Source organism: Echeneis naucrates, chromosome 8 (genome assembly GCF_900963305.1).
Source record: "Echeneis naucrates chromosome 8, fEcheNa1.1, whole genome shotgun sequence".
NCBI lineage: Eukaryota > Metazoa > Chordata > Actinopteri > Carangiformes > Echeneidae > Echeneis > Echeneis naucrates.
Window position 1 is genome coordinate 4,007,159 of NC_042518.1, and position 23,533 is coordinate 4,030,691.

Sequence of the window (23,533 nt, forward strand, 5' to 3'; positions counted from 1 at the left end):
AAAAAAGTTGGTCTGGGGGGGTTTGGTGAAGGCTTCCTGGCTGCAGGTGTTGTGAAAAAAAAAAAATTGCATGGAGTTGGAGAAGCGTCTTGCTGCGTCCCTTCTGGCTAAGCTCGACTTTGAGTGGATCTGGCAGATTACTTTCTGCCTTGTGTTTTTGGGTTTAATGTTAATTAGTAATGTGCTGGCCCGATGCGGCACGGACAGACGTTGTGTTTCGCTCCAAAGCTGGGAGGATAAGACAGGCATTGATTTTAGAGGACGGCAAAATTTCCAATTAATCACTCCCTCTGTTTGGATGCTAATATCCGCCGAATCGCTTTTTCCTGCTGATGGTGATGTTTCTTGAAGATGATTAAGGATCTTTAATACAAAGAGAAGTCTCAAACTCAATCAGTCTCGTCTTCAGACAGACTGTTCTGGCATGGACAGAAGCTGGGGTTGATGTGGTTCAGTTGCTCCCTTGAACACATCTCACTCCAAAATATGACTTGTCAGGAATGTGTAATTTTGCAGGAAAGCCTGGTGGCAGTCTGCCAATCCGCCGACACTGCAGAGCAACAACTGTACAGGTTTAAATGCTGCAGCGGGTGTCACATCTGTCTTTTTCTTCAACTGCCTTTCTCAGAAACTCAAAAATAGTCAAGGGGGGGGGGGGTGCGAATTGCTTTTGTTTGGGTGCTAATGCACATGTTGGCCTTGGGTGTTACTAATAAATGAAGTGATGATGAAGTGTAATGCTTTGTAATCTGTCGACCCCTTCAGCTTCGACTCGGAGAATGGCCCCTCTCCAGGCCGCAGTCCCATGGATTCGCAGGCGAGTCCTGGGTTGGTGCTCCACCCTTCTTTCCCCCAGAGTCAGCGCAGGGAGTCCTTCCTCTACCGCTCCGACTCGGACTACGACACGTCCCCCAAAACCATGTCACGCAACTCCTCCATCAACAGTGAGGGGTGAGCATGAAGCCATCATCCTGGATCCATTATATAGCAGACAGAGCAAAAAACAAGCTCTTTTTGTTAATGCAGATACACACACATGCCACCATGGCTGCACATTATCACAATCAACCCAGCATTGGTTGTGATTGTAATTATTCAAGCATTATGCTAATGAAATCACGATGAATCCTCTTAACATTAAATGTTGTTGCTCTGTCTCCTGGCGTGTCTTTCGGTAAGTTTAAACCTCCCTAAACCTTCCATTAGTGTGTATCTGGATTACTTCTCTGTTTATATCCACATAGGTCTCTGTAAACACCTTGCTCTCACATACAGCCTCTCATATAAACACCAATATTGAGCGTCTCAGCTGCCCACATCACTCACATTCATATCGTTCTCTGCCTTTTTTTTTTTTTTTTGGTCCGTCCTTCCATCTTTTGCCCTGCAGACATGCTGAAGACATGATCGTCACCCCTTTCGCTCAGGTATGTTTTCCCCCCTCTGCACCTCGTCTGCCATGCTTAATTGCTGCAAATGACTAGAAAAGGTGTCTAATTAGTGCAGTGAACTTGTCCCCCCCCCACCACCACTCCTTCCTCTCCCTCCCTCCTTCCCTTCTTGCCTCTTCCCTCCTCCTTCTTTCCCTCCTACGCTGTCCATCCATCCCCCAGGTGTTGGCCAGCCTACGAACTGTAAGAAGCAACTTCACCATCCTCGCCAATGTCACAACACCCACTAACAAGTCAGTATCATGCTGTCAGACACCCCTTCCCCCCACTTACACTCCTCACGACTGCCTGCTTTGTTTGCAGTGTGTGTTTGCCGATGTCTCCTCCTTGCTCCCATGGGGAAACACTTTTGCCATCATGATTAACCGGTTTCTACCTACCAGACCGTGCTCAAGGAAAATATGATCTGCATTATTAGGCATCTCTCCAGCTTGCTGGCTGAGGACAGAGTGTAGAGAACACCGTGCCTCAGATGTATGTCCCTGACTCTGTACCCAGACAGTCAATAATACTAAAATAATTTTCTTTTGTAATGCAGTAGACAGAGGGAGCTGGAGTTGGCAGGCTTTTAGCTTCACGTCAATATGATATATAAAGCAATGCACCACAGAATTATCAGCATCTATAATTACACAGTGTTGTGCCCTGCAAATGCCTCTCTCACTACACAATTATGAAACCATGAAGGCTATTTTAGAGGAAGGAAGAGCTCAGGCTTTGTCTTAGACTATTTTTGGATACTTCAATATTTGAAGTGACGCTGGGGGGGTGGGTTTTATGGACGCACACTGCAGTGTTATCCAATATTCAGAAACATTTTAATATCGTCACACACTCCTCATTTGGGACATGTAAAAAACTATAATTAATAACACACATGAGCATGTATACGTACATCCCTGCTGTGAGCCAAACCTTGTGTCGCCTCATCCTGTAATGCTGAGTGTGCACTGAACCCCAGCAGGGGGCAGCAGAGTGTTGTTCTCCCTCTGATGTAAGGATGTGTTTGTCCACAGGAGGTCACCAGTGACAAGCCAACCCACTGTTCCCCAAGCTACACTCTCTGGTATGTTGTCAGCTAATTAAAAACTCTTAGTCCAAAGTGTCCCACAGTCCCCTTACACTGTATTAAGGACACACTGAGGGTGCCAGTCTCCCCGGAAGCATCACCGGGAATGAAAATGACTGCAGAACATCAGGTGGCTGTTACTGAAGAACTGTTTATTGAGCCGCACTGCATGTATTTGAATAAATCGGAGACAATAATTATAATTGTCAAGTTTAAAATAGCCACAAGGATAGCATGAAAAGAAATTTGTCAGGTGTAAAAAGTTTTACATGCGGGGTTATGGTTAGCATGATTTTTACCATCACTGCACTGACTGCACTCTTCTAATACTGAGCTTGATGCTCCGGCGGTGGGAAGCCTCACAGGGGCATTTTCATTTAGTTTTAGCAAAGCTTTTAATATTTGAGGCACAAGGACTGTTTTTTAGCCTTACAAATTATATTTCTAATCAACGAGCGTGAACTATGGATATATGTATCTGTTTTTCTTGCTCATCTGTTAATGATCCTACATTTTAAATACTCAAAGTTTTATACAAAACAGACACATCTCTCTTGTCCAGAAACTGGATGGTGACTCGTTGAGCCTAGAAAGATCACTGATTTAAAAATAAATTCATGTTCATATTGTATGACTTTGTAGATTAAAGGGCCCATCCATCAATTTTAGAGTTATATCTATCATATCAATGTTCAGTGTACATTTGGATTACAAGTTGCATGAACTTAAAAAAATATTCTAAAATGATATATATATATATATATATCATATATATGGAAAAGTAGAAATTCACATCTTTAACAATAAATCCACTTCATTCTGACCTTTACAGTCCCAGAACACTTTAAATGGAGAATATTATATACAGTTATGTGCTCAGTTACATTACATACTGTCTGTGGGTGTTTGTGTGTCTGTCGATCCCAGAGGAGACATACCAGCAGATGGCTCGGGAGACTCTGGAGGAGCTGGACTGGTGTCTGGACCAGCTGGAGACCATTCAGACTCACCGCTCTGTCAGCGAGATGGCCTCCAACAAGGTGCACATCTCGTCCTCACATGGCATCACAGCCTTTTGCTTTGCCGTTAAATCAAAATGTTTCCAAGTTTCTTGATGAAAATGATCATGAGCAGGCAGCAGTCACTCAGCATATAAACTACATTTTCAATTTAAAACTTCCACTGTAATTAAAACAATCCATCTCAATTATTGAGGTGAAGTAAAAAAAAAAAAATAAAATAAAAAAATTACTGCAGAAGTTTAAAGCTTGACCAATACAGACATCTTCAACAACACATTTGGCTTTTTCTCTCATGTTGATCTTTAAGACATTTTGTAAACAGGTGATCATGTGCTGCTCCTTCTGCTGCTGTCAGGACGCTTTTGCAAAAGGATGTCTTGAAAATGAGTGTATCTTCGGTTTATTTAGAATCCTGCGGCTGTAACTGGTAAATAATTAATTTGGGCTGCACCACATATGAGGTCAACCATCTTTCATTGCATTTGTTTAACTGGTCTTACAGATATTATTGGATGCTGTGGAAGAGCAAGACTGTTTCTGACTTAAGACTGTTGATATTGATGCATTTTGCATGTGGCTGTGTGTGTGTGTGTGTGTGTGTGTGTGTGTGTATTGACAGGGTACCTAGATATGGCTGCGTTTCTATTTGAGGAGACACGGGACTGAGAAACAGAGATGGAGAGAGCGATGGGAGGGGGGGGGGGGGGGGGTCCTGATGCTGATGTCTCTGCTGTAACCTTGGTTGCTATCGAACAGCAGCAGGGTCTGCCCTTCCCTTTTAGTCATTGGTTTACCACTCTGACCGCAAGCCATGTGGTTTGGGCAACAACCAATGAAACAGAGGCAATGCTCCTTTAATGACCTCCCGCCTTAAAGAGGCAGCATCTCGTTCTCTGAGTTTATTATAGGAGGTCTTCTCGGGTTGCACCTCACCGTTAATTAATGGTGGAGCACTTTGTGTTAAACATCAGTCCGGCTTTTCTGACTAGAGGGAAAGATAAAGTGTGTGTGTGTGTGTGTGTGTGTGTGTGTGCGTGCACGCATCTGGACGCGTGCACGTGAGCAGAGCGTCCCGGGGTGATCACAGTCTGCTGCCGCCTTTTAGCAGCCGCGGCTCGGCCACAGAAATCCTGCGCGCCGCGCCGACACGGAGGCGCACGCACGACTGTTCCCTCTCAGTCTCTCGCGCGCGCGCGCGCACACACACATTTGCGACCGAAGGACACGCCGTCTCGTCACACATGCGCACTGGGGCTCCGAGCGGAGGCTGAGCGAGCGAGCCCCGCGCACGCGCCTGCAGCCACACACACACACACACACGCTTGCCTGATTAGCTTGCGAGAGCCGTCTACGGCATCCAGGGAAATGGCGCAAGAGGCAGCACATCGGAGGAGGAGCGGCAGCCTGAAGCGGCAGGACTAGACCTCCATCCGGCGCTCCGGCCAGCGGAGGAGATGGACTGACCCGGAGCAGGAGGGGAGGAGAACCGGGCTAACAGAGCGAGCAGGAGGCAGCCTGGCACTGAGGACCGAGACGGGCACCGGGCGGGTTGATGCTCGGGCAGGACGGGGCCGGGCCTCCGGATCCGTACCGTGGGGGAGGGGCAGCCGACGCAGGGAGAGGGAGCGTGTTTTTCCAGTCCACAGCTCCGGTGTGATTCTTCCAGCCTGACCGTCTGCTCCGGGCCCGCCTGCATCCTCTCTCTCTCTCATCATCCTCTCCATCCTTGTTTTTCTCCTGCTATCACCATCTGCACCCCCCCCCCCCCTCTCCCATCCACTGATGTTCCTGCTGTCATCCAAACTCCCCTTACCTCCATCATTCGATACTACAGTCATCTCTCCACTCTGCTGTCACCATCCCTCCATCCCGCTCACCTCCATCATCTGAATTTTTTATTACTGTGTGTTAAGCAGCTCATCTTCCACAACATCTTTTTTTTATTTTGCGGTTACCTATCTCTCACACACTCGCTCATCTCCTCCATCGGCTCATCTCTGTGCCCTTCAGACGGTCCCTCGCTCCCTCTCCCCCCTCTGTTTCCCTCCATCTTCCCTCTTTCAGCTCCCATCCACCTCGACCCTGCAGTGACTGTAGATTTGGGTCAGTCTGATCAGCAAATGGGATGAGATGTAGTCGCCACAGCGGCCGGATCCGGGGGCTCCTGGTCTGCCCATCAGGGGGACCCTCGTCTTTGGACCACTTTAAGGCTGGAGCCTGACTCTGGACTGACTGGGTGGCCTGCTTCGGGGTGCTGCATGTAGGCAAGGACGGTCTGCACCAGCAGCCCCTACCCTCACCCCCTTCCCCTGCTCCTCCGCCCCCTCTCAGGGCAGCCGTCACTCTGGAGTGTCCCGGCTTGACTGGCTGTGGCCTCTCCCCACACACCCGGACGACGCCCTCATGCCACTGGGGCACCTGCAGTGCCCCCACCCCGCTCCACTACCGCACATCCTGCCTGTGCCATCGGCCCAAACCCCCCGTCACCCTCAACATGGGTGTGGTGGAGGCCATTGACCCGGCGCCGTCCCCCTGCCCCTCGCCTGTACCAGGGGGCTACAGGCTGCCCCGGTCCTCCAGCTACAGCCCCCTGCAGGGGAGGGCAGGGGCAGAGCTGGACCTCGGTGCAGCTGCTGGAGGGGTTCTGGAGGGGGGTGGGACGGCGGCAGAGCGCAGGACGCCCTTAGTGGACCTGTTCTGTGAGACCTGCTCCAGGCCCTGGCTCATCGGATGGTGGGACCAGGTAGGGCGCGGAGATCTTGCAGAGGGCAAACAATGCTTGGCAGTGGCCATCTTGGAAAGATACTCTGGACTTGTAAAGTCTGGCTGAAACATCCCTGTCACATTTCATCTCTCTGCTAACTCCATGTCCTCATCTTTTAAAATCCAGCAATTATCACGTCCATCTGTGTGTGTCGTGTTTATGAGGGAGACTCTTCCAACATGTAACATGTGGACAAGTTCATCACATCCTGAATTTCAGCAGTGACAGCTGGTTTTGTGTGTGAGAAAGTGGCTCTGTGAAAACTGTGGGGCAGAATATTGTTGGAGTGTGTTCCTGTACATCATTTTTACATGAATATCCTGAAGGGGAACAGTGATAAAGGCACAGAGTTTATTAACTCTGCCAGGTGCTCCTATATTGCAGCAGCACTGTAAACAAAAAGACAATATCAGACTTCATTTTTCCATGACCTTGTTTACATAGCTGCTTTTTGAGAATACACAGAGCTGCTTAAAAATATAAGAAATAGCTTTGGGACCTTGTGAGAAGTAGTCCAGTTGTCCTTACTGCAGGTACATTGCAGTGTCACATAATGTCCGTTTCCATCCTCCACACCTGCGTCCCACATCTCTGTGTCTCTCTCTCCTGTTACCTTGAGGCTGGCCTCAATACAGATTAAGGAAACCAAGCCAGTTGCCACAGAAGGACGATTCTTTTTGTTTCAGGACTGAGTCGATGTTTGTTTTTGTTCTAGTTTTTTTTTAGGTGTTCCCACTTCTGCGTCCACAAAGGTGTATGAAATAAGACCCCATGCTTTCATTGATAATTCAGATTTGTATCAGATGTGGCGTCCTGTCACAGTTTCACAAAAACCAGATTGTTGCTTTCGTCTTTAGTGCTTGTTGAGTTACTTTGGGCTAATTGAGATTATATTATTTTAGTCAACCTGAGTGATATTGTGCAAGTTGTGGTTTGGTGGAAGATTACATATTGCACGTGCACATCTGTATTCCCGTGGTACACATGAACGTAGACAGTTTGAGGAGATTTAGCACTCACAAGTACGTCACATGTGCAGATGCGTAAGTGTGTATATGTCGATGGTCATGTGTGTGCAGTGTTTGCATGTTTGCTTCATTAGTCATTGTCAGAGGAAGAATGCTGTTTGCCCTGGCACTTGGACTGGCACTGTGGAAGTGTTGGTTGGCAGCTATGACTCAGCGTTACAGCATTAGGGAAGGAAAGAACGAGAGAGAGAGAGAGAGAGAGAGAGAGAGAAAGAGAAAGAGAGCGTTAAAGAGAGGAGACGTTTGGGTTGAGCCTGCTGCCTAAGTGTGCCACTGGGCTTCACTTGCTTCCCCTGGTTTCTGATGAGTGATTCTGCCTGACTGCTTCTAAGACTTGCTGTCACAGTAGCTATTTGCCTGGCCTATCATGTAACGAGTGCACGGCTGGATAGGATGGGTTAGGTAGGAATGGGTGAAGTGTACAAAACAGCAGGAGCCCATCAAAGAGGAAGGGTTTGGGAGCTCAAGGGCAGGAGTGAAGAGTGTTGTTTACCTGGAGAGAGAGAGGGAGGAGCAGATATAAGCAACGGCGAGACGTGGAGAGGGAGATGGCAGAAGAGGGGAGGGTTGACCTTGGGAAAGGTCAGAGACACCTGCCTACTCCTTCAGATTGTCACCCAAGCAGCCACCGCTCGCACATCAAGCTGAAGGACTGATTGTGAGGAGGCAGTTGCCTAGGCAACCGCTCTGGTTGCCATGGAGATTGTTATGTGTGAAAGATCAGTCAGTAGGACACAGACTGAGGGGTCTTGTTCGGATCGCATTGTACCTTCACATGGCTCGTGCGACATCAAACTGTAAGGGCCTAAAATATCAGTGTTCATCTACAGAAAAAATGAAAATAATAATAATTAAAAAAAAAAGAAAAATCTGAAAGAACGTTCAGGAACACCGATTTCTATCTGCGGGGATAATGTATTCACTTAATCACATTTGTGCCTGTGTTGCATGGACTTGCAGACTAGCTGTTCATGATTGCCACGGTAGATGTGAGGAGAACAATGCACACAAACATGCCATATCACTGCAGCATATCAATACACGGCAATGAAAATTCATGCTCATTGAATTTGGGTATTGAACAGTATGTTCTCATCTGAGAAAAACAACAGGCGTGATTCATAATTGATTTTCTCGCCCTGTAGTGAATGAAGCCAGATTGAGTGTGATAATTTATTTTCTCAAATGTGAATCATGGGAATGTTTTCTTGTGTGTTGGTACAAATTGACTCTAAAACACAATGTTAACTACTCTGGGGGTTCACAAAAGTGCATGGCCCCTGAATTTTTGGATATGTCAGTAACCATCTGCGCCTTTACTTTGCAGCCACTATTGGATGCTCACATTCTGTCTCTTCCCCCCAGTTCAAGAGGATGTTGAACAGGGAGCTGTCCCATTTGTCAGAGATGAGTCGCTCAGGGAACCAGGTGTCAGAATACATCTCCACTACCTTTCTGGGTAAATAAAACCTGTCATCGGCTTGTGACCTGCCACCACAACGACGGTCCCTTACAGCTTTGACCCCCATGTTCAACCTTCCATAATTCAAAACCCTGGTTGACCTTCAACTGTTGATTCTGCTTATCCCTTTAGATAAGCAGAACGAGGTGGAGATCCCATCCCCAACCTTGAGGGAGCGGGAGAAGCCCATGTGTCATATCAGCGGCGTGAAGAAGCTCACTCACAGTTCCAGCCTTTCTAACTCCGCCATGCCTCGCTTTGGCGTGAAGACTGAACACGAGGATGCATTAGCCAGGGTAAATGGATGGAAAAGCAGCCTACCCGATGCAAGTTACTGCATACGCATACACATTAAACCACACACAACAAAGACACAAGAGATTCTCCCTTCACCCCATATTCTTTCTATCTAAATAATACCCTCATTACTCTCATTTACATGTATTTGACAAATAGTGAATGGCTTAGGGGAAACTACAACCCAATTTCTATCTGAACTTGTCAATCTGAACCAGAGCAGCATGTGTCTTGTAAAAATGTTTTGCATAAGACAAAAAAAGTTTCATTATGCAACACAGACTGCTAAATTGTTGCGCTGATGTGCATTTTTGTTTTGTTTTGCACCTTCAGGAGCTGAACGACTTGAACAAGTGGGGCCTTAATATCTTTCGTGTGGCAGAATTCTCTAATAATCGACCCCTCAGTTGCATAATGTTCGCCATCTTCCAGGTGGGTTATAGAGTAGCCTATATCATGCACCTTCACCTGTATTTGACACATTAACTCGGTGGATATTTCCCTGCTGCAGGAAAGAGATCTGCTGAAGACGTTTCGGATCCCTGTGGACACATTCGTCACCTATGTGATGACCCTGGAGGACCACTACCATGCCAACGTGGCCTACCACAACAGTCTCCACGCTGCAGATGTCACTCAGTCTACTCACGTACTGCTATCCACACCAGCTTTAGATGTAAATACCAGTGAAAAACGGACAGCGTCATGCACTGACAAATCAACAGAATTCAGTTGTCCAAAAGTAAACTGCTGTTCGACTGAGTTTTCATTTCATCCCTCTCTCTCTCCCAGGCTGTCTTCACTGATCTAGAGATTCTAGCAGCGTTATTTGCGGCTGCGATCCACGACGTAGACCATCCAGGAGTGTCCAACCAATTCCTCATTAACACTAGTGAGTTGAATTGATATTAAGAAACAGAAGCACATAAATGTTGAAGGAGATAGACTTAAAGGTGGCAAGGGTAATGTGTTGTTCTCGGTTTGTCTAAATGGAGATACACAGCTCTATTTTCATGCAGCTCATTTGCACATCATGAAACGGTGCTACCACAGTCTGCAGATAATGCTGATGGTGGGAACTCAGCAATGCTGACAGAATGATGTAATTGCTGCTTGTGTCTTTGACTCACATGTGTTGTATGGTGTGTCCCCACCCCCAGACTCCGAGCTGGCCCTGATGTATAATGATGAGTCCGTCCTGGAGAACCATCACCTAGCTGTGGGCTTCAAGCTGCTTCACGAGGACAACTGTGACATCTTCCAGAATCTTAGCAAGAGGCAGAGACAGAGCCTGAGGAAACTGGTCATTGATATGGTGAGTGTCTTCAACACATTTATTCTGTAACATGAAGATAAGAACCTTCTTCACATCTCATCATCTATTTAGCTTGCTCTCATCGCCTACCACTTCGTTATCTTTTTTTTTCTCTAATGCATTCATATCAACCCACCTTCCTCCAGGTTTTGGCAACAGATATGTCAAAACACATGAGTTTGCTGGCAGATCTCAAGACTATGGTGGAAACCAAGAAAGTGACCAGTTCTGGAGTACTGCTGCTCGACCACTATACTGATCGGATACAGGTGAGATTTCGTTTTCACAGCAACTAAAATAACTGGTTTTGCCATTTAGCAGATGTTCTGAACCTGTTCAAGAAAGAACCGGACATCAGTGAAGCACTGAAAGGACATATTCAGTTAATTGCTATAAACTTGTACTTGGAGTAACTCGTCTTAGCTATCGGCTTATCTGTGCCTCTGTGTATGTGTATGTGGGAGATGTGGCCTTGTTACAAATTATATGCCCCTCCTCATTATGTTACGGCGTGGCAAGCACATGTAGAGCACAGGAACCCTGGGCTTTTTCCATCCACTCCAACCTCCACCCAAAGACGTGACTTCACTTTGTGTTTTATTTTATGTGATTTATGTTTGTATGTTTGAAACAATGTACCGTAGTATGTATAGCATGAAAGAATTTCTGAAGAATGAGCTTGAGGGGTTGATCTAATGCCTCCTGGAGATGCCATCCAGACGTTTTCCTGGGTGTCAAACTGGGAAGATGAGAGGTTTGGTTGAGTTGGAGCCTCGGCGTTCATTGACAAGAAGGGTGTTGTTAAATTAAGGTCCAAGAACTATTCTTGAACTTTGGAAAAACTACAAAACTTGAAGGCACACAGCCAAGAATAATAGTACGAATTGTTGCTTTTTGAAGATACTTTTTGAAGATGTGGTTGTGCTTTTGCAGGTGTTGAGGAACATGGTGCACTGCGCTGACCTGAGCAATCCAACGAAACCCCTGGCAGTGTATCGCCAATGGACGGAGAGAATCATGGAGGAGTTCTTCAGGCAGGGAGATAAGGAGAGGGAGCGAGGGATGGAGATCAGTCCCATGTGCGACAAACACACCGCGTCTGTGGAAAAGAGCCAGGTGAAGGATCAGCACTGATCATACGTACATCTATACGATTCTGTTCACAACTGGATAGCCGTTAATCCTGTGGGAGAGAGTGAGCTGTCATCTCTGATCACAGCTGTCATCCTCATACATTTTTAATGCTGATTTGCTGGAAATTAAGTGGCACAACTGTGGTGGTTCATGTAATTTGATCATACTCTTCTTCTCTCCACGCAGGTGGGCTTTATTGACTACATTGTCCACCCGCTGTGGGAGACATGGGGGGACCTGGTGCACCCTGATGCCCAGGACATATTGGACACTCTGGAGGACAACAGGGACTGGTACCAGAGCACTATCCCACAAAGCCCCTCTCCACCACCTGTGGGCCAGGACAAGGATCTAAGCACCTGCATGGACAAGTTTCAGTTTGAGCTCACCCTCGAAGACAGCTCTAAGAGAGATCAGGGAGAGGAGGATGACAAGCCCACGCCAAACCACGTGGCACAGGACTGCAGTCAGGGGGAGGAGGAGGACGAGGAGGAGGGTAAAAAGGAAGAAGAGGAGGACACAATGGCAGAGGAGGATAATGAGGACATAATAGAAGAGGAGGATGAGGTGGCTATGGAAGAGGAGCAGGAAGAGGAGCTGAAAGCTCACTCTGATGTGAGGTCTGAAAAGGAGAGACTTTCTGACACAAGCCCTGTAGAGGAAGAGGAGGATTCTTCTTCACAAGCTGAAGATACATGAGTACTGCTCCTGTATCTCCCTCCTCACTTGCACACATTATCTTGTTCATCCTTTCAATGGCCAAACCAAGAACAAATAAGACTGCAATGACAATACAGACCTTTAAATATATTTTTCAAAAAGGGAATAAATTAAAATCGCTTAAAGAGAAGTTAATTACACAGCAACTGTAGATTTAGAGCGGTGACGAGTCCTTCGACTGATTTCACAATGAACTTTAGACGGAGAGGAATTTAGAAGAGTGTTAATGAATGGGAACTAAAGAACGCGTAGCACTCTGGGACTGCGATGCACACACATAAACACACATGAAGTGACACACAACAAAGAAGAGCAGGAGTAAGTCATGTACAACACACCAATGCAACATGTGTACATGCATACATCAGTCATGCTACATAATTGTCCATCTGAAACTTATACATACAAACACAAACACACACACACTTGACTGTATGTTTGTATGTGTGCATTAACATGAGGGACATTGATCAGTAATGAATCCCTTTGGAAAAAGCCATCTCTTAATGGAGTATTAACTAGTGTTCAGTCAGTATTAGTAATTCATGTTCGTTAGAATCTCAACAGAAACTGTTCTCCTCAGAAAAGCTACAGCCGGAGTGAGGTTTTTTTTTTTCCATTTCTGTCGGAAAGAAAAATAAGAAAATCTTCAGAGTTGGAGGAGGACAGAGGAAGAAATTGGGAGGAAAGGAAGACGCTGCAATGAAGGGGCCGCCGGGTCCCACAACCCTTTTCCCTTTACGAGGAGAGTGCTACTGGTGCAAGATGGCTCTGTGCCTTTCTGATACACCAGCTTCCTGAATGGAGCTGTCGTGAAGCAATGCATTGTGGGACCGGAGTGTCTGATTTTGTTAGCATTTTTGATTGTCTCTTGCTAAAGATTTCTCTTTACTGTTCATGGTATTGTGGTGTGTTTCTCACACGTACAGTTTCTGTGGTGATATGTTTTAAGCTGTAAGTCTTCCTTTGTTGCTCTTCTGGTAATATAATAACTCAGAACTCTAGATGCAGAGCAATCACTACCACCACCACAACCACCAGTGGACTCTTTCCAGCTTACATTTTTTTCTTATTAGAATGATTTATTTAATTTCATTTTTTTTTTACTTTCTGAAAATAAGCCATGTGATGCTTTGATGCATACGTTTTGCCTATTTTCTATTTGACAGTTGCTAAATATGTTGAGGGGGATACAGAATTATTTCATCAGCAGAACAAACTTTCACTCGCCATCTCATGCCCACTTGCACTGTGTGTTTTATGTCTCCACATACCTAATAGTTCTCACCAAAGTTAAGGACGAGGAACTTCAGTGGCTGAAGTGATTTGAGGGAAAACAGATCAGAATAAGAAAATCAGGGAGGCAGAATGTCAGGGGAAAGAAATGTGACTTGGCCAAAAGGTCTGGGAGTCCCTAATCATCCTTGTTATGTTTGATGCTTTTTTGCCTTAATGTCAGATGCAGGATTCAAACCTGCCAGTAGGTAGATTTCTAAAATGTATAATAGATATCTTGGTATATTTATATCACGTCTGTATGCTTATTTCTGTGAGTATCAGTGTGTCTATTCACAATGTATTCGGCATTGCATTTGGAGGGGGAAGAGAAACATTGCTGCCAATAAGTTGTTATATTGTTACTGTTTGGACCCACATAAAGAATGTTATGTGTTTTTTAACGAGGATGATAAAATTACTATCTTATAGCTACGTGTAGGCAGAAAATTTGCCATCGGAGTTAAGATTTTGTGGGCAGTGAGTGATTTAGGGTGTATTTTGAATCTGAACAGATATTGATTTGTTGATATGATAGAGTTGACGCATGTGTTTGTTTGTTTGCGTGGCTGGCTGTGTGGTCATGAGCAATCGAGCGAGTGAGTAACAGAAAGCGAGGATGCAGGATGCTAAAGATGTTGTCATGTGTGTCATTGTTTGCTCACTGGCATTACCACTTCTTGTTGAACGGTGTTTGGGATCTGATTGGCACATCTTAAATTGGTCACAGTTTGTTTTAGCTGTTTGTTTTTCACAGGGTTTAAAAAAAAAAGAAAGAAAAAGAAAGAAAGAATGGAACGAAAACAAAACAAGTGTGGTTGCTTTGAACGTAAGCGCCAGTTTCTGCAGGTCAGTAACTGAGCTTATCAGAAGATGCCGCAGCTAGGTGCAACAGAAGCCTGTGTGTTTGACCTGCTCTGTCGCAGGATGGAGCAGAGCTCCAGGGCCACCACACAGGTTTTCCTCTGGTGGAATGGGAATCCAGGATTATTATAGCAGTTACTTAAATAAAAGATTCACATATGCATCGGCCTTTTACTTTTGAAGATGTTGCTTTGTTTCTGTGGCTTCTTGTTCTGTCATAAGCTATAAAAACATTAATATTTAATTGCCATACAAACACGATACTGTAGCAATTATTTCTTATTAAGAAAATTATTCAATTGATTGATTGCTGCCATTCTTTTTAAATGATGAAAAGAAAACCATGGAAAGTGTTTTCTTTGAACAGTTTGTGTACAGTTTATTTTTATATCATTCTGGTGGATGGTCCGGAAAATGAATCATGTGTTGATGATATAGCTATAAGCATTACCACTCATGTATATAATGTAATCTTGGATTGTAAATTACAAATTTATCCAAGTCATAATGATTGACAAATAACCACTTGAGGTTGTGAAGTGAACCACTGAAGCACTGCAGGCCACATCCTCACCTTTTCATCCTCTGACTATATTTTTTGCTCAGTTGTGCTGATGGGTTGTTTGTTTGTTTGTTTTTTTCATTTTTTAAAAGAATTGTGCACATCTATAGTTAAAATAAAATATATTTGTACCAGCACTTTATTTCGCAGGTTTTGAGGCAGTTGGTGTACAGTCTTTGCTGGTGGTTTGGTCATTGGCAGTCACTTGTTGATTATATCCCCATTGGGGCCAAATCACAAACCCTCATTGTGCAGTAGTCAATGTTAACCCCTTTCTAGAGGCATAATCAAACAAGCTAGTCATTCTCTATTAAATGTCCATGTGAGATTGAATTTATTTGACTGATAAAGTCAAATGTAGGCTGATGTAGTCACATAGAATGTGACACTTTCAAAGAAAATAAATGTGTCCTTATCTAACTTGGCCATTTCTAGTACTATCACCACCTCTGTTTCTTAGTAACTTTAATCATTAGCCTGATAGCCTCAATGTCCAACCCATGGTGGCCTAATTAGCTGGTTCCCATTAGGGTTGCTGTCGGGTTACTTTGTTGATGACTGACTCCCTCTGAGAATAATTCTCTGGGCTGTAATTCATGTGTTCGCAAATAAGAAAGATTATTCAAGGGAAAAAAAACAACATGAAATGATTGTAATATTTGTAAATGATCTTGCTGTAATGTGTAAAATGTGTCCAAGTTATTTTTTATTATATTATTTTTATGAAAGTTTTTCCTCTTGACAGAGCTGAGGTGTCATTTTGTGAATAAATGCATTTAATAAGCAAACATCTATATATAAAACAATATTATAGTATATCAGTATATTTTTCTTTTATTTCACTGTTCAGTACTGTAAAGTGTGTTAAAAATACAAATAAAGTAAGATTTTTTTATTAAATGCAACATCATTGTCATGTTTGTTGTTATTAGATTTTTTTGTCCACTTTGGGTATATTGTTTGCATTAACTAGACCGATGATCGATTGCTAATTGTAGCAAATACATGTAATGAATGTAATGTTGCTGGCAACACCCCCGGTCTTTAAAGGTATCACAAATCCCAGCTAGTTTCGAGCCTTCATGTCCTGTTGTGTACAGTGTTGTGTAGTTGGACTCATTGTTTGTGCTCACGTTGTAGCCACATACATACCCTGTTTTGTTTTGTTTTGTTTTGTTGTTTAGTTTATCTGAAACTGATAAAAGTTTGTGTCATTTCATGGATGATTGAAAATGTTGGCAGGCCATGTATGTGTGACTGCTAAACACATCTAGACTGTTTATGAGATAAAAGACTGTGCAGAAGTGCACATGTTCTGTCACTTACCCATCATATAACATCCTCTGCCACAGTCCCAGAACAGATGTCCTGACCACCTCTTAAAACTGATGGAATGACATTAAACTGACTATAACTGCTCTTTAATGCATGTCCTATTTTGAAAGCACCCCACTTTTCTTTGAATATTATTTGCAATTGTTCGAAGAAAAATTATAGTTTTAATCTATGTTTTAACACGTATCTACTTGGGCTTTATTCAAAGTTTCTTTCCCTGCTAAAACTGAATTGTATTTATCGATTCCTTGACGTTTGCTGATCTAACTGACATGAGATGGCTGCAGCTGCACCTTCACCCAGAATGCACTTCTTCAGACAGGTGCCTCTGTCATCAGCCAATCACAAGCGCCAGACGCACCGCTGTCCAATCAGAGGGAAACAAAGCAGAGCGGGGGTGGAGATGTACGCACGCGCTGTGCGGATACGGAAGTAGGCTGTGCCATCGAACGGCCGGTGGTGATTAGCCGCTAGCTTCTCTTCCGAAGAAGAAAAACGTACGAAGTCTTAATCTCTGGCCGCGTTTTACTAATCCTGTAAGATCAAGGTATAGTTATGCTACTATAAGAATATAAGTGGTTGTTTTATTTTTCGTGGTGTTTGTGTGGGTTTACTTGCAGCTAAAATTAGCGCACTGTTAGCTCAGTTCAGGCTAACAAGAAGTCGTCTCGTAATGACGAGCGACGTACAATAATGTGTTCGGCGTTATCTGCCCTGATGACCCTTTATTGAGTCTCCACCTTGTTGTTGATATATGTGGGATTTATAGGTTTCCTGTGCAGCTGAGTTTTAACTGTGAGCTAGTGCGGAGCCGCATCATCAGGATGTCTTGCCAATATCACCAACACCTCCTCCTTCCGCTGCTCCTGTCGCTTCTGACTGCGGGAGTCTCTTCGGTGGAAGTGCAACGACCCCGTGGTGTGTCCCTGTCAAGTAAGCATTTCAAATCCATGAATACCATTTGTAAGATTGCAATATGCAAATGTCCGTCCACTCCCCGGACAATGAGCTTTACTTTGGCGTTGAGTGTCAGCCAGTGATGAAAGGGAAACATTGCAGAGAAAGCTGAGACAATGCGGACATCCCCAAACTCTGCATGCTGTAATCAGTCAGGAAAATTAAACTAGAGAGAGTAGACTTTACAGGACAAAAATGATCCAACGCAAACCTCAAAATCCACCATGAATTACTTAAAGAAACCCCATAATTACAAAACGTTTATTGATTTTAATTGTTCATATAATATTAAAAGATTTAAATTATGGAATTGAAATAATTCTATTTAATTTTGTATTGATTGAAATTTGATTTTGACCATTAAATATACCAAGTGGTGCCCAAGCTTAAGCAATGAAACTTTTTGATTTCATTAAAAGCTCTCTGATTTCAGCTGTCAATGCTCTGACTTGTTTCCTCTGTTTTACCTCCTTGACAGACCGGCAGTTTTATGAAGAGGGCAAACCATTTACCTGTTTGGATAACTCGGCCACTATTCCCTTTGACAGAGTGAATGATGATTACTGTGATTGCAAGGATGGCTCTGATGAGCCAGGTGTGTATATCCTCTTTGCTGCTGTCTGTACTAATGTGCATGGGATTAAGGGATGTGAATGGGATAATTAAAAAAAAGGATTAATTCATCAGTAAGATCTGTATTCATTATAATTATCATGCATTTACTTTCAGGCACTGCTGCTTGTCCCAATGGCAGTTTTTACTGCACAAATGCAGGTTTCCGATCATCCTTCATCCCCTCCTCTCGCATTAATGATGGAATCTGTGGTATGAATCTTGAACGTGGCATACTTTTCAAATAGATAAATTAAAGAAATACTTTCAGAATTTTGTGTAACATATATGTTTTGTGTTTTCCCAACAGACTGCTGTGACACAACAGATGAGTACAACAGTGGCGCTGCCTGTCAGAACACTTGCAGGTGGGAATCTTTGTGAATATAGCTAATAAATTAAATTTGCTTATTACGTTTCCAGAAGATGCTGAATGGTTTATAAATTTTATTTATGTTGTGTCTTGTGTTATTTCACAGGGAGTTGGGACGCAAAGAGATGGAGAGCCTGGAGAAAATGGCAGAGATTGCAAAGGAGGGCTATCGGCTGAAACAGCTACTCATACAGGAGGCCAAGAGGGGCCTAGAGGAGAAGAAGGTGTGAATGATAAGAAACTTTTGGAATATGATTGTATAATAATCAAGATTCAGATCTGTTTTTTTTTTTTTTTTTTTTTTTTTTTTTTCCCATTCTTCTTCATGGCTGAATCTTCTGTTGAGGACATCTTTCTGATTTGCTCTGGGCCTGGTTCTCATCTTGAAACTGGATACATTTGAATTCTCCTGTTTTGTTTTGTTTTTTTTGTTTTTTTTTAAAAACAGCTAAACATCGAACCAATTTTTCAGTAAGAAAGGAAGGCAGGATTTCCAAGTTGACAGTCAGCGTATTAGCAACACACTGTTTTTCTTTCCCGTTGCCTTTGTCAAGTGTGTTATTTTGCCTTTTTGAGTGAGCTGTGCTGTATTTGTGTCTGACAGTTTTCTTTTTCTTCAACAGATATTCAGGCATTGTTTCATAAATTGTGCAGATCTAATTTGATCAAATGTAATATTTGATTTTGTCAAAACAGAAAAAACTGCAAGATATTCAGGTCACTAAGAAGGATCTGGAAGACAAGGTGGAGGCTCTGAGAACTGTAAAAGAGACTGCAGAGCAGCCAGAGAAAGAAGCTAAAGAGCGCCATCTTAAGGCCTGGGAAGGTAAATTCAGATTTAGAAGTATATTACCATCTACTGTTTGAACATCACATCACAGATGGCATTGTCTCTTTTTTATGGACCGATGCAACACTTCTAACCAGAAGTTTAAATTGTTCCAAAACACTTTGTAAATACATTTGTGTGTGTATATAAGTATGTGGCTGATCAGAATAAGTGGCAACTCAACACGAAATAAGTTTCTATTTATTTCAGATCAAAAAGCTCTGATTCGTATGGAGAAGGATATGGCCAGAATGGCTGAGGTGTTTCTTGAACTGGATGATGATGGTGATGGATTGTGAGTATCTGAACTCTACAAAATTATAAGACACATTTAAGAGCAAATTTTAAGGAAGCATTGCCAAAACAGGTGGGAAATTTTAATGATCTGGATTAATATTTGTCTTGTCATGATCAGTGCATTGTTAATTCTAAATGCTGTCAGAGCACACTTGGTGCGCAGTCGAGACTGATGCCTTTTCTTAACAAGAATATCTCAGAGCAGAGAGATTAATTTTTTTTTTTTTTTTTTTTTAAACCTACTCTTGGGTTGACTATAACTGAGAGATTGGTGTATTTTTTTTTTTTCCCTCAGTGTCTCTGTGGCTGAACTTCTGTCCCATTCTGAGCTCAATCCAGATTCAGATGATTCATTCACTGAAGCCGAGGCTCAGGTAATTATTTTGATATAGTATAGTTACTGTACTGTAGTCATAGTTTGATCAGAATGTGATTTTAATTGTCAAAAATCTACAGAAGCTCAACTAATCTGATTCTTTACTTTGTTTAGGTTTTATTGGGAGGCGTGGACAAAGTAGATACAGTAACATTTGAGGCTGTTTGGAATAACATAAAAGAGAAATACATATCAGAGGTAACAACGGTTAAAACCTTCAGTAGACTCCAGGTGTAAAAGCCTCTGCACCTTTAACATATGACTTTCCTCAGGCCACGGCAGACACCACAGCACCAGCAGAAACTCCACAGGAGGAGCCATTCTCTGACAACGACTCCGAGCAGTACCCTGAGGATGACATCCCAGAGGAGGAGGATGATGATGATGAAGAGGATGACGATGATGAACATGATGATGGTGATTATAAGGTATAACCACTGACTTTCACCATCAGACTTCTACAGGATAACTGTAAACTTTATGTACGTGAGTCATTCTTTACTGTGTTTGATATGCAGACCCCTCCAACGCCGACCCAAGAAAAGAAAGATGACGATGACGAGGGGACTATGCCACCCTATGACCAAGAAACGCAGGACCTTATTGATGGTAAGTGTGTTTATAAAACTGAATGACTCATCCTGTCCTCAGCAATGAGTATGAGTCATGCCATATAATCATATCTTATAACTCATCACTCATTGTAATCTAACCAATAAATATCTTTTAGGAGAACAAATTGATTAATGGAACAGCTGTGTTGCTTTTATATGACAGATGTAGATGAGTTTTTTTTGTTTTGCATTGCAAGCAAAATTTACTATGAAGATAGATTTTAATTCTGGGTTTCTGATTTCCTAGCTGCTCAGAAAGCCAGGGATGAGTTTGATAAATCAGAGAGAGCTCTCCGGGAAGTGGATGATCAGATCAGGTAAGTAACCAGTCTGAATACGGATGTGCTTCCTTGCCAACAATGCAATCATCAGTGTTTGTTCCCATAACTGCAGTCATACTTAATACGATAACAGAATGATTTTGATGCACAATGTGTGCATTGTTAGTTCAAAACTAAAAATTACAGACTATGAAATTATTGTATGCTTCATGCTTGATTTGCTTTTTGTTTGCAGAAATCTTGAGAAGGAAATTTCCTTTGACTTCGGACCAAATTCTGAGTTTGCGTATCTTTACAGCCAGTGTTATGAGTTAACTACCAGCGAGTATGTGCACATCTGCTACTTATTTATTAACTGTTAGTTGGTGTAGGTTGTGATTTCTGGAGGCTTAAATTCACCTTTTGCTTTCAGGTACATCTACAGACTCTGTCCCTTCAACAGAGTATCCCAGAAACCCAAGTATGGTGGATCGGAAACTAATCTAGGGTAAGAGAATATCTCTGGGGTTTCTGCTTCTTTTCAGTATTAATTAAGCTTACATGACGTGCCCTGGACTTTTTCTGTAGAACATGGGGGAAATGGGCAGGCCCTGAGGATAACATCTACTCTGTGATGAAGTATGAACATGGAACAGGATGCTGGCAAGGCCCTAACAGGTCCACTACGGTAAGTCTCAGTTATTTATCCCGACTTAACGTATTCTGTGCTTGACAGTACTCCCAAACATTGGATAGGCTACTATAAAACAGATAACTGCTGTCCCACAGGTTAAGTTAACGTGTGGAAAGGAGACGGTTGTGACATCTACCTCGGAGCCCAGTCGCTGTGAGTACCTGATGGAGTTCATCAGCCCAGCTATCTGCCAGGAGCCCTCGAGCCTGGAGTCATATTTTCATGAGCATCAAGAGCTCTAAGTCCACTTCATTTGTGAGTACCTTTTTATTTCTGTGTGTCCATAGCTCTGATCTAACTCTGCTGCCAGTGTTGTGATACCTCTATGATTATCAGACTGCAGTATGGTACGGTGTGGTCCATGTGAATTTCTATCAAGCCTTCGTGTCACTCACAAGGAGGATCTTAAATGGGTCCTTTTCCAAATCATGTGGAGAATCCATGTTTTTGACTGCACAAATACGGTGCTTACTGAAACTAAATAAAAAGTCTTTGGCAGTCTTTGTGAAAGTTTAGCGTCAAAGCATTTTTTTAAATTTTTTTTTTTGGTGAGGAAAATTCTTTGTGCGATTACAGCTTCGCTGTAGAAGAAGAGCAGGACAGCAGCAAGAGCAAGGTAAAGGCATCTTTACGTTTGGCCACATTGTAGCTGTTAAGAATTAATAGACAGGCAAAATTCAACAATGCACATATGGGTGAGATAGATCTTAAGAGCAGGAAATAGAGCAGAGTTTTGGATACACTATCACTAAACTGGCAACAATATTGTGATGTGATATTGGGATTGCTTCACTGGTGGGATATTGATTCTGTCCATTACTGCAGTATTCAATATTTTGCTCTGGTTACAGATAATGTGATAGCTTCCAAATTATACTCTGTTGCAGAAAATGCTTCTCTTGAGATATCCCAGTTGCTGTAGGCAGTGAGATGTGATATTATATTGTGACCTTTAGTGTGAGGCCCGGTCCATGCAGAACAAATGAGGAGATATCAGGTGTAGCTTTCCATAAAATAAACAAGGGCAATTAAAAACGCTACTGCAACTTTTTATGCATTTTCAGGTGGATTTGAATATGGTTATTTTAGGTAGTGTATATTTCATGGAAATGTAACTTTTGTTCCTAATATAACACAAATGTGAATCCGTCACTCATGCAGATGTTTATTCCTTGGAAATGAAGCCTTCTGAGAAATGTAACTAAATAGATCTTTCCCTCTAACAACTGGGGAAGTCATGACTTGCATAAAGAAGCCGTTGAAATGTGTATGGTTTCTCTTTTGCAGTTTGTTCCTGAGGGACCACCCAGTCACTGCAGCAACACGATGTTGCCATCCTGTGAGCAGCACCACCCTGCTGTCTGTTCACAATCAAGAAGAAATGATGGCAGTTCCAGCAAATGATGTTGTATACATTTTAAAGTTCCAATGCTACTGTTGTTTGTGTTCATTGATTTATGTGAAATAGTGTCATTCCATTGTTTTAAAACAAATAAAATCGTATTCCAACCTATTTTGTCCCCCCCCCCCCCCTTTTTTTTTTTTTTACTTCTAGTTTGCCACCTGAACCTAAATGCAATTTGTTCTTACGACTCTCTGTCAGACTTGAGGCTCCAAAACGTGAAATATTCCCTGTAATCAAACCTATGCTCCGGAACTGCTATAAAATATGTATTCAAAATACTAGATAACTTACTGGAGACATCTCGATGTGTTGGTATAAAAACAAATTAAAAATTTTCTTGTTTCATTCTTAAAATGTCAAGTCAAAAAACCAACCAGCCTTAGCGTGAACAGACGATTGTTCAAGTTGAATAGTTTTTCAATACACATGTTTGGTCTGAAATTTGTTTAGTAAGTCAGTGCTTTGAAAAGTCAATGAAATTGAGTCGCTCATATTTGTAACTTTTATTTTTTTCTGGCATGTAAAGTACAAATAATTAAACAATTCCATGAAAAAGTCTTCAAGCGTCTTCAGCTGAAATCCCAGTAATAAATATCCTAGACTAAACTGAAAGGTTTTTTTTTTTTTTTTCCTTGTTAAATTTCGACATTGTTCATTTGGTCATGTTTGGAAGTATGAGATTTTTGTATTTCTTCCACTGATATTGGTGTCAGCAGAACTGTTTTGATCATTTTCACCTTTGATTTGTTCTACCATTCCAGGAAAATGTAAGAAAAACATCACTAAGTTACTGCGTCCCCTCTTCTAAATAAATAGAC

The 23,533-nt window shown here is 42.7% G+C and overlaps 2 protein-coding genes across 10 annotated transcripts in view; both read left to right on the forward strand.

Moving 5' to 3' along the window:
• pde4a (phosphodiesterase 4A, cAMP-specific) overlaps positions 1-15,821 on the forward strand; it is a 35,727-nt gene extending 19,906 nt beyond the window's left edge. Inside the window, exons 2-16 of one of the 6 annotated variants that reach the window (XM_029507633.1) lie at positions 766-951; positions 1,391-1,427; positions 1,614-1,684; positions 2,334-2,336; positions 2,468-2,517; positions 3,448-3,560; positions 8,700-8,793; positions 8,929-9,092; positions 9,427-9,525; positions 9,605-9,769; positions 9,886-9,985; positions 10,254-10,408; positions 10,555-10,677; positions 11,342-11,524; positions 11,729-12,241. In XM_029507633.1, the coding sequence (XP_029363493.1) occupies positions 766-951; positions 1,391-1,427; positions 1,614-1,684; positions 2,334-2,336; positions 2,468-2,517; positions 3,448-3,560; positions 8,700-8,793; positions 8,929-9,092; positions 9,427-9,525; positions 9,605-9,769; positions 9,886-9,985; positions 10,254-10,408; positions 10,555-10,677; positions 11,342-11,524; positions 11,729-12,241 (2,056 nt within the window). Of the gene's footprint in view, positions 1-765; positions 952-1,390; positions 1,428-1,613; positions 1,685-1,760; positions 1,770-2,333; positions 2,337-2,467; positions 2,518-3,447; positions 3,561-8,699; positions 8,794-8,928; positions 9,123-9,426; positions 9,526-9,604; positions 9,770-9,885; positions 9,986-10,253; positions 10,409-10,554; positions 10,678-11,341; positions 11,525-11,728 lie in introns of those variants that run through there. The other 5 variants (XM_029507636.1, XM_029507632.1, XM_029507634.1 and 2 more) reach the window with 5 other exon arrangements.
• A 904-nt stretch (positions 15,822-16,725) lies between these two features.
• On the forward strand, positions 16,726-23,282 carry prkcsh (PRKCSH beta subunit of glucosidase II). Of its 4 annotated transcripts, XR_003841021.1 has the most exons (19): positions 16,726-16,845; positions 17,068-17,231; positions 17,734-17,850; positions 17,985-18,080; positions 18,178-18,235; positions 18,347-18,464; positions 18,937-19,066; positions 19,280-19,364; positions 19,662-19,740; positions 19,857-19,940; positions 20,015-20,170; positions 20,261-20,351; positions 20,604-20,673; positions 20,873-20,962; positions 21,050-21,124; positions 21,205-21,304; positions 21,406-21,565; positions 21,887-21,926; positions 22,598-23,282. XR_003841021.1 is itself a non-coding variant. In XM_029508530.1 (18 exons), exons 2-17 carry the CDS (start codon positions 17,123-17,125, stop codon positions 21,550-21,552), a joined length of 1,590 nt encoding a protein of 529 aa, XP_029364390.1. In that variant the 5' UTR covers positions 16,726-16,845; positions 17,068-17,122; the 3' UTR covers positions 21,553-21,565; positions 22,598-23,282. The 4 variants fall into 4 exon arrangements, 3 of the variants coding, with proteins under 3 accessions (XP_029364390.1, XP_029364388.1, XP_029364389.1); XM_029508530.1 differs by lacking the exon at positions 21,887-21,926 and having other exon boundaries at positions 17,068-17,216; XM_029508528.1 differs by lacking the exon at positions 21,887-21,926 and having other exon boundaries at positions 22,598-23,281.
• The last annotated feature ends 251 nt before the right edge of the window (positions 23,283-23,533 follow it).